This window comes from Sinocyclocheilus rhinocerous, unplaced genomic scaffold (assembly GCF_001515625.1).
Source record: "Sinocyclocheilus rhinocerous isolate Xijiao unplaced genomic scaffold, SAMN03320098_v1.1 scaffold315, whole genome shotgun sequence".
NCBI lineage: Eukaryota > Metazoa > Chordata > Actinopteri > Cypriniformes > Cyprinidae > Sinocyclocheilus > Sinocyclocheilus rhinocerous.
The window spans coordinates 122463-132771 of record NW_015630423.1 but is presented as its reverse complement, the minus strand read 5'-3'; the positions used below and the strand labels follow the sequence as shown (position 1 = coordinate 132771).

Below are 10309 nucleotides of genomic sequence, written 5' to 3'. Positions count from 1 at the left end.
TTTGTGGAGTTGTCAAATGAGGTGACCCCCCCCGCGCCCCCCTTTCATTTCACCCAACACGGACACACACAGCACCCCCGACCGAAAACATCTTCCCCTGTGCTGTGTGTAACAAAAAATCATAATTTCTTTCAGATGTGAGCTTTTTGACCAAAATTTGAAGAGTGCCCTGGAGATAGCAGAGAAAGCCGGAACATTTGGACCCGGGTCCTGAGCTGGACTTGCACTGAGTGTGTTCATTCACCTGACAGGATCTCCAGATGCTCTGAAGTCAAACTTGTCCAGAAAAAAAGGGATAAGGATTTCCATCAACTTAAAGGAATATGAACAAGAGTTTTCCTCAAGCTCAAACTATTTACCTTAAAGACAACTATGACTGGATAATTTGCATTTTTCTTGAAATTGCATCCAAAATTTACAGTGAGAATCATATTTGTAAATAATGTACATAGACACCGTTTAAGTCTGTAATGTGCAGAACATCTATACAAGACAGAGCAGCTCAAGATGCACAATACATGCTCTTTGAAACACGTTTATTAGCGTCTTTACATTTATTAAATTAAATGTACATGTCATTTGCCTTCTGTCGGCAGAATATGAAAAGTCTACTTGATCAGTTTCTCTAACTTTTTTATTTATATAAACTCATTTCATTGTGCTATTAAACATTCATGTGACATAACACGTTGTCACATTTCATTAGACACGTTTATGAATTTGTAGTACTGCAGATACAGAGATAGGACCAGTTAAAGCTTTAAAACGGATGGAAGGTACAAGAAATAAATTTATTTATTTTACCTGTTTCGATAGCAATAAAATGTTAATACCAGGGAAGAAATGGCTTTAACGTGCCTTAACCAAAAGACAAAGTTGTGCAATGTAAGCACTGAGTGAGCAGATTCAGAACAATGTAAAATACTGTCATCCATTTTTAAAATGAACAGAATAAATAACATGATGTGCAGAAAGTGACACAACATGGTATCCTATTTCATATGTCGCTAAAAAAGTGTAATACCTTGGGGATAGATATCCACAGCGAATTTATTATATTCATAAACACAAAAGTAAAATCCTAGCCAAGTTGTGCCCTTTATTTTTCATACCATATCTTAAAAACGAGTTAAAAGACATTTAAATAATACTCTTAATGTTTAGTCGGCCTTCTTGGGTAAACTTCCCATCTTGGTGCGGATATTCCGGAGCAGGAAGTATCCAACTGTGGTGACAGTACAGGCTATCTCTGCTACCCAGAATGCTGTGCTCCAGCCATAGTGTTTAGCAATGGTTCCAAATGGCAACCCTGACAGGAAACCACCAACTGTCAGCAAAACAAACGCAAAAAAAAATTAGTATTTTTTGAAATGGGCAAATGGTTAACATGTAACTTTTCTTTGGAAATGAGTAAAAGTCAAAATGTAACTAATGGAAAAGGTCCATGTAACTAATGGAAAATTAGGTTAGTACAATGTTACTGCTGCTGTAAAATTGAGATGATGATCACCGTTTGCCATCAGGGCCACAATGGCGTGAGAGGTCCCACAGTAGTTCGATGGAGCGCTTTCATTCGCAAGAACTCCAAACAAGGCAATCGGTCCATAGGAGGAAAAGCCAAAAACAGCACCCAGCAATAGAATCCAGACCTGTGTGTAAATTGTAATAAAACTAGTACATTATAGAACCCATAAACACAGTCTTCTGTCCTGCATTGACGTATTGCAACAAAGTTTGGGCAAAACTTTGTTGGGTCAGGTTAGTCTGTTAAAAAAAACATCCAGTAGGGTTTAGTGTAACGTCAAAGCCAGTAATATAATTCGCTATTGCACGATGTGGGCTGCAGGTGGAATATTTGCTGCCAGTTTTGTTCATTTTTAATGTGAACTTACATTTGAGCTGTGTGCTGTGACAGTAGTGCGGAAGAGGTACATGGAGACACACATCCCAGCCATCATGGAGAGCAAGAGCCCATGGCGAGGGTTACCATACAGACGCAATCCATGCTGAAATTCAAGAGAAATGAAAGAGAACGAGAAAATGCACCACCTTAGTTTTTATGATCATTAGAGACTACTTCTTCAAAAACATAAAAATAAAAAAAAACACAACTTACGTCTGAATGGTAGAATATAAACAGATTTTCTGATAAAAAATGGTATAAAGATTTTGTATAAATATATATTGGTGGTATAAATGCACCTTTGCCACAGCTCTATCTGACAGAAATCCTGCGGCTAAACTACCCAGCAGTCCTCCAATCTCCAGGGCACTCATAAAGGAACTTCCTGTTAAAATCAACAGCAATATGCATTTCAGTCCATAACCCAAAAATCTCATCACACCCTTAGCAGACCATTTCTGAAAGAGAACATAAAATGTGAAATTGTGCCTGATCTTTTAAGTTAAGAGTTCATTGTACTATGGAATTATGAAAACATAGACTGTAACTTTTTAGAACTGAAATGTCTTCACACTGCAAAACGCTGCCATTGACATCTTTAAGAATCAACAGCAATATGCATTTCAGTCCATAACCCAAAAATCTCATCACACCCTTAGCAGACCATTTCTGAAAGAGAACATAAAATGTGAAATTGTGCCTGATCTTTTAAGTTAAGAGTTCATTGTACTATGGAATTATGAAAACATAAACTGTAACTTTTTAGAACTGAAATGTCTTCACACTGCAAAACGCTGCCATTGACATCTTTAAAGCCCTCATTAGATCACACTAGAGGCCTATTCACCTTATTGTGCAATGCTGGAGTAAGCTATTTTCTGGGAATGTGCAAAACTTTTGATTCATTAGCTGCTATAGGTTGAAAACTAGAAGAATAACAAAGTGTGTACTAAACAGTAAATCTACTTGCACTACAAACCAGTGTGTTTATGATTATGATATAAACTAAAATAAAATACAATAAGATATACCACAATTTACAATATTAGGCAGCATAAAGGCCTGTGCTTGTACAGCTAAAATAACAGACAACACAGAAACCTTTGCACATTCATGTTAACAATTGGCTGCACTAGCTCTTACATTAAAAAATAAGGTGGATGCTAAAAAAAACTTAAAGGGTTAGTTTACCCCAAAATGAAAATTCTGTCATTAATTACTCACCCTCGTGTCATTCCAAACCCGTAAGACCTTCGTTCATCTTCGGAACACAAATGAAGATATTTTTGATGAAATGTGAGAGCTCTCAGACCCTGCATAGACAGCAACGCAACTGTAATGTTCCCAGGTCCAGAAACGTAGTAAAGACATCGGTAAAACAGTCCATTTGACAACAGTGGCCGTAATCGACGTAATCAGCGTTGTTTACGTTGGGGGGAGAAAGCGCACGCATGAACGTAATCTGCGTAATCAGCGTTGTTTACGCTTAGGGGAAAGTGTGCGTATGCATTGTGATACTCTCTAAAATGGTGGAAGACGTAACTCGGGGGAGAAGAATTGTTGAAAAACTAATGTTATTTTTGTTTTCTTTGCACTCAAAAAGTTTTCTCATAGCTTCGCAAAACTGAAGTTGAGACAACGCAACTGTAATGTTCCCAGGTCCAGAAACGTAGTAAAGACATCGGTAAAACAGTCCATTTGACAACAGTGGCTCAACTTCAGTTTTGCGAAGCTACGAGAATAATTGAACGAAGGTCTTACGGGTTTGGAACGACATGAGGGTGAGTAATTAATGACAGAATTATCATTTTTGGGTGAACTATCCCTTTAAAACTCAATACATTAGACAACACACAATACCCATTAGTGCTGACTGGCCCTTGTCCTGGATAAGGAAAAGTTGCCCCCAGTCAGTGTAAGCAGTCTTCACCCCAAACACCACCAGGTATCCCAATGACATCACCCACAGATATGGAGAAAATATGAACTCTTTGAAGGTGCTTTCATTTTTGCTGGAGCCTGAAATCAGAGGTAGATACCAGATGGATCAAATGTACAACTGTTGTCGGAGGACAGATACAAACGTCCATTAGACCTTCGACGAAAAAACAAACAAACATGAATTAACACACAGGCCTAGTAAAACACACCCCTTTGTACTCCGTTTTGGTCCAATAGTTCATTCTTCAAAGAACTAGCAAGTGAAACCTTTTATCTAATGCATGCTTTCACAATAACATAGAATAGCAATGACCTATATAAGCAAAACTAGCCATAATAAACAACTTAGTATGGAAAATGAAGATAACATGAAACCACATTGCCAGTTTGAATTCCTTAATGTGATGCATTTCCTACTGAAACAGGATATTCAGTTAAATTAATTATACATATCAAATGCATGTGCATGTGGATGGGGAAGTCCTCATACCTCCTTTGCCTTTCTTTGCACCAGCTTCGATATTTGGCAGGCCAACTTCACTGGGCTCATTTCGGATGATGAGCAGACAGAAGATGGACATGACCACACAGGTCAGGCCAGAGATGGACAGCGTGAACCTCCAGCTGTAGCTTTGGGCCATTAGTGTGGCAATTATGGGCCCAAGACCCCCAGCCAAATTCATACTACAAGACAGCACTGCCCACCAGGTCCCAAACTGAGATGGCTCAAACCACTATTTAAACAAAAGAATCAGTTAATTTCATATGTACACTAGAAATGCATCTTAAATATATGCTTCGAAATAACGCATCGAAAAAAAAAAAAGAAGAAAATTACTGGCCCCAAACTTTTCAACAGTAGTATTTTCAAAAACCATCTGAGTTCCCCAAGGAACCTTATAGTGAAGAGTTCTTAAAATAACTTTTTTTTTTCTTCTCAGTGTGAAGAACATTTTATTATTATTATTATCTATAAAGAAACTTCTGTGCAATGGAAAGGTTCCATGAATGTTAAAGGTTCTTAATGGAACCATAGTTTTTTAAGAGTGTATATATGTATATTTCAATGTGCAATGCAAGTCCGTGGATTACAGGATCAGATCCATACCTTGCGTAGTACTTTTGCACATGGTGGCCATCCTAGACCTTGACCCAGTCCATTCAGAAACCACAGGCCTGAGAACACTGCCACCGACGAGGACTGAGCGAAAACCACATTGATGCCGCCAACAATAAACAGCCCAACAGAAAAAAGCCATCGTGCGCTCATCTGATCGGACAGCACACCGCTTATGAACTTGCTTATGGCGTAGGCCAGTGATTGACTGCTAGTGATAAGACCTGCAGTGCACAAAGATTAAATAAATATTGATTAGACTTCAGCAGAGAGTGAAGGATCACACAAGAACATATGGGTTTGCAAAGATAGGGCAAAGGAGCATTTCTTTAGGCGTTATCACTCCGCATTGGCTTAAGGACCGTAAAGACTTCAGTGATAAGATGAACTTAATCACTGTGCTGATAAAGTAGATCCCGGGCAACATACCAAACATCTCATCGTAATATGGCTGTATATACACACACACACACACATACACATACACACATATATATATATATTTTTTTTTTATGAAATTTTAGTTGGGTAATGTTTCTTAACAGGGTGGAAATTGTATGAGCATATTGTAATATAACACCAAAAAGTAAAAAAAAAAAAAAAAAACTGTATTAAGACAAGATGTTTTTCTAGTTGAATTTTTCAGATTAGGATGTCACACCAGAGGAAGTGGTGTCATGGTGCATTGGTTTAATATTTTACACTTGCAATTAATACACGCTTACAGGGTGGAAAGCAGTATACAGTAGCAGTAACAGCAGAAGACAGTAGACAGTAAAAAACAAACTTTTCAGGATGAGGTTGATATGATAATCTTTTAAATATTTTTTTCAGCATTATTAACAGAATCGTAAGTTTAAAAAAGCATTTATTTGAAATATAAATGTTTTGTAACATTAAAAATGTCTTTACTGTTACTTACTTTCAATTTAATGCATCCTTGAACAAAAATATAAATTTATTTACAAAAACATCTTACTGGCCTCAAACATTTGAACAGTAGTTTTTAATAGAAAAATTCCAAATTCAAAAAAGGAATTTAAAATTTTTAAATTAAACAGATTTTTATTAAATGTATAACATATATGTATCGGTTTATGACACAAATTTCAATAACAAAAAAAAATCACAGTTTCAAATATGTCTCTAAAAGGAAAATTATTACACTGACTTAAAAACATTGTTCAATAATGCATTAACAATGACTGGTAGTGTATATTCAAATGTTTGCATTATTTTCTGCCAATATCAGCTAAATCTAAAATATAATTTTATAATTTTTTTTAATTGAAAAAAGATTTTTATCAAGGACAGAAAAGGCACTGCATGCAGAGAATTACGCAATGAAATTATCATCCTCATTTACTGTAATTCAAATGAATGCATGTGTGAAAGGTTATAAAACATGTGTGGCCACACGACAGAGAGGAAAGACAAAGTACAGGCCACTCGTTGCACATGCTCACCTAGATCATCCTTATCCAGCGTGATTTCCTGCATTACAGAGGGCATCACGAAAGAGAACGTCTTCCTGTTAAAGTAATACAGCGTGTAGCCCACAAACATGGCCAGGAATATAGTAGTTCGGTAGTAGCCATATCCACTCTTCGCCATAGTTGGCACAACTTTAAAACGATTAAGAAGGAAACGTAAGGGTCTTCTTCAGCTCGACACAGGAGTTACCACGAGCATCTGAGGGCTATGAACTGAAACGTGTGGATCTGTGAAACATGAAGAGCTGGTGAGGTCAGGGGAAAGAGCTGTAATCAAGGCAGGTTAATGGTCAACCTGGCAGAGATCTTTGGAGTGTTCTCCGGCAAACAACTGCTTTCAAGGGAACAGTGTCAGGGGACGGACTGTAACATACTCTATTGAACTAAAACAGGGATCACAGTGAGCCACTGACGTTTCAATTGCATCAGATCTACCACAGCCGATGTTTTTCTATTTTTTTTCTACTTTGTTATTTTCTTAAACATGTTGTGAAGAGGGTGTTATTGAAGATCCCTTAATCGGAGGAGTTTAATGATTGACGTGGGGGTCTATATGTGACAGCTTTATAGATTTGACCACTGGTGGTGTGTGTTCTGTAAGAATCATTGTACAATGATTATGATCTCTCTTCAGGGGCAGAGCACCAAATGTTTGCCACCAACAGCCCAATGTTACACTCATACTGTAGGTCTGATTATAACTTCTAAACTGTGTAGGCCTAGCCTAGAAATATTGTTGGTTCATTTTGAATCAAATTTATTCCATGCTTTTTGTCTGACCAGATTTTCCTCTTTTCTAACTACAAACATTTATTAGATATTCACCAATTTGTTTCAGACCACTATAGTCACATTAGCAACATTTTTGTTTTTGTGAGATTTCGTTGGCAAAATGGTCTATGTTCTATTAATAGAGTAACTACATATACATTTTTTTCCGTTTTAATTTTTGAAAGTTTTAGTAATTTTGTTGTTGTCATGCGATAGGCCTACTCCGATAACGCTGATTCAAACTGAAATAGCCCGCGAAATTTCGCTGCACAACGGTCGCGCATAACGCGTTAACAACTTATGACAACACCACCAAAGTGAGGCATAATGGAGCTACACAAGTTGAAATTGAGTTCTTCGTCCATGATATCTTTTTACAAGTCGAAATATTGTGAGTATGGAAATTCCAAAATAATGTGAACACACTGCATTTGATCATAAAATGTTATCCCATCAACACGAAACCTATGGGTCATCATTAGCAATACTGAAGCTGTCTAATAAGTTTGGGGGCCACCAAAATTAATAAATATATACATTTTGATATATATGTGCTTTTAGATTCATTTGGTAGTCAATAATGACACCTCGGTCTTGGACCTTGCCTATCCGTCTATTTTAATTCGAAAACCGTATTTTTGGATCTCCTCCTACTCGCATAAAATCACAAACTGCCGCAGTTTATCAGAAATAATTGTGGCGCATGGCATTGTCTACAGCGCCACTTATCGGTCAAATGTTATAAGCAACCTAAAATCATAGAGACCGTGGGTAAATCAAATGATTATCCTGTTTATTCAGATGACGTGTATGGCCACATTACTGTCTGCAGATATGTTTTGTTTGCCATCCACAGGCCTGACTGTCATACACCATTTGTACGGGTATTTCTCGTCCTTTTATGGTTAAAAGTTTGTAAATGCTGCATAGTGCACAGCGAACTGGTTTGATACTGCAGCTCGCAAACGTGGCAACACAATCAGTAAAACAGTAATCCACGATCTAATTTACAACTCTCAATGGCCTTTCTTTGAATTATGAGATTAGTCGAAGGGACAACTGAGATTTAAAAAATGTCATAACAGAAACAACGAGTTAATGTTGAAAACAATAACATGCCTACTTCCGTGAACAAGAGGTTGCCTTTCGGATGTCTGTTCCAGCAAGCAAACAGTTTTCATTAACCCTTTATCCACGACCAAACCATGTCCATCCGACTTGGTAAATGTTCATGTTACGTTTAAACGGGGATTTTAAATTTTTTTTCTTATGATCAGACATTACTAGTGGATCTCGTTCTAGATGCTGTAAATGTGAAATCCTGAAATACTAGTCAAACTAGTCAATTGCTGCCACCTACCGGACGAGTTGTAGTAGAACAGTTTAGAAGAGTAAACATAAAGGCTTATTGTAAGATCATATTGTTCAACTTCTGTTGTCATCTCTAAAGGCAGAAGCTGGATCTGAAGTGGGTTTATTACATGAAATGGTACATTTACACAGACTGTTTAATGCTGGACGAAATTAATTGACAGAAATTACAATTGCAGAAATACTGTACTGTTATGCAATTGTTTTTAAAAGTTAAATAGCCTAGTGTGTCATATAGGAGTATCTACAGTAAATGGTGAATAAAAAATATTGCATATTAATATTTCATTAATTGAAAGAAACTAATACTTTTATCAGCAAGGATGCATTCAATTGATCAAAAGTGACAGTATATACAGTACATTTATAATGTTGCAAACGATTTCTGTTAAAAATAAATTAAATCAAAGAATCCTGAAAAAGATGTATCACAGTTTCCTGCTTTTCCAACTGTTTGCAATATTGATAATAATAAGAAATTTTCTTGAGCAGCAAATCAGCATATTAGAATGATTTCTGAAGGATCATGTGACACTGAAGAATGGAGTAATGGCTGCTTCAGCTTTGCCATCACAGGATGTATAAAACGTATTTTAAATTGTAATAATATTTCACAATATTATTGTTTTGCTGAATTTTTGATCAAATAAATGCAGCCTTGTTGAGCATAAGAGACATTTTTCAAATATTTTACCAAATATTACATTTGTTAGCTGATTGGACCTTCTTACAAGCTAGTTAATTAACTGTATAGTTCTTAATTCACCAATTAGCTGAGGCTTTCTATTAAAGAGACAGTCCCTCTGAAGTTTAGGCACTCTGGTGAATGTTCAGAGAAAACCTCTTGCAAAGTTTGGACCTACAAGCTCTTGCCCAGATCTTCAGTCATATCGGCTAACCATGTGTGACAGTAATGACCGCAGGGCAATAAAGCACAATTATGTCAAGTGTACATAAGCTGTGGGGAGGGCAAGGATGATCATGTTTGACTTTTGCTTTACTTAGCAGCCAGCACAGCATTTTCTGCAGCAGCTTCTGAATCTGAACTGTTTGTGGATCAGTATCTACAGTCGCTTTTAAGAACAGTGTAATAATAGAGATAGAGGTAATAAACATTAAATTTGAGGTTTGGATTGTTGTCTGGAAGTAATGCAACCAAAGACCTGCTGGTTGTGTCATCTTTTTACATTTTATTTCTCAATATTAATGGTGCATTCAGATCATTCTGGTAGGTCCAGGAAAGACTGCGGCTGTATTTGGTCTCATATCAACATCGACTTCGCCCGAATATTCCTGTTATGGTTTGTGATTGTCTTCTACGCTTTATTTGGGGCTGCTGTCTTCTCGGCCCTTGAGAGACCTTCAGAACTGGAGGCACACTGCAGATGGAACAGACAGCTGGCCGAGTTTGTTCAGGATCACCGGGTTCCCTCGGAGGACTTGCGTGAGCTGCTGGAACACTATGAGGAGGCCATTGCTGCCGGGATTCGGATGGAAGCACGGAGACAATCGATGGGACTTCTCAGGAGCTTTTTACTTTGTGGCAACTGTAGCCAGCACTATTGGTAAGTTTGAACCTGTCTATCTGTCTGTCTGTCTAACAATATGTAAGTGCAAATGACAAGTCTCAGTTAGCCTAACACAGTACACGTAGCAAGGATTTATATATATATATATATATATATATATACACACACACACACAAAGAAAAAC

General features: G+C 37.2%; 1 protein-coding gene and 1 pseudogene across 1 annotated transcript; one reads left to right on the top strand and one right to left on the bottom strand.

Annotated features, from left to right (window-relative positions):
• Positions 1–519: 519 nt before the first annotated feature.
• Positions 520–8478, bottom strand: LOC107740364 (glucose-6-phosphate translocase-like). The gene is made up of 9 exons (XM_016552789.1): positions 8349–8478; positions 6428–6682; positions 4953–5185; positions 4335–4578; positions 3764–3922; positions 2203–2288; positions 1893–2006; positions 1511–1649; positions 520–1327 (listed from the first exon to the last, which is right to left on the bottom strand). The coding sequence occupies exons 2-9, from the start codon at positions 6573–6575 to the stop codon at positions 1161–1163; spliced, it is 1290 nt and encodes a 429-aa protein (XP_016408275.1). The 5' UTR covers positions 6576–6682; positions 8349–8478; the 3' UTR covers positions 520–1160.
• Positions 8479–9680: 1202 nt separating this feature from the next.
• LOC107740395 (potassium channel subfamily K member 13-like) overlaps positions 9681–10309 on the top strand; it is a 3721-nt pseudogene continuing 3092 nt past the window's right edge.

Coding starts and splice junctions, on each gene's coding strand:
- LOC107740364 (XM_016552789.1), bottom strand. CDS start 6,575: ATGGCGAAGAGTGGATATGGCTACTACCGAACTACTATATTCCTGGCC. Junction 3,923..4,334: donor TGCAAAGAAAGGCAAAGGAG/GTATGAGGACTT, acceptor CTCTGATTTCAG/GCTCCAGCAAAAATGAAAGC. Junction 1,328..1,510: donor TGTGGCCCTGATGGCAAACG/GTGATCATCATC, acceptor TTTTGCTGACAG/TTGGTGGTTTCCTGTCAGGG.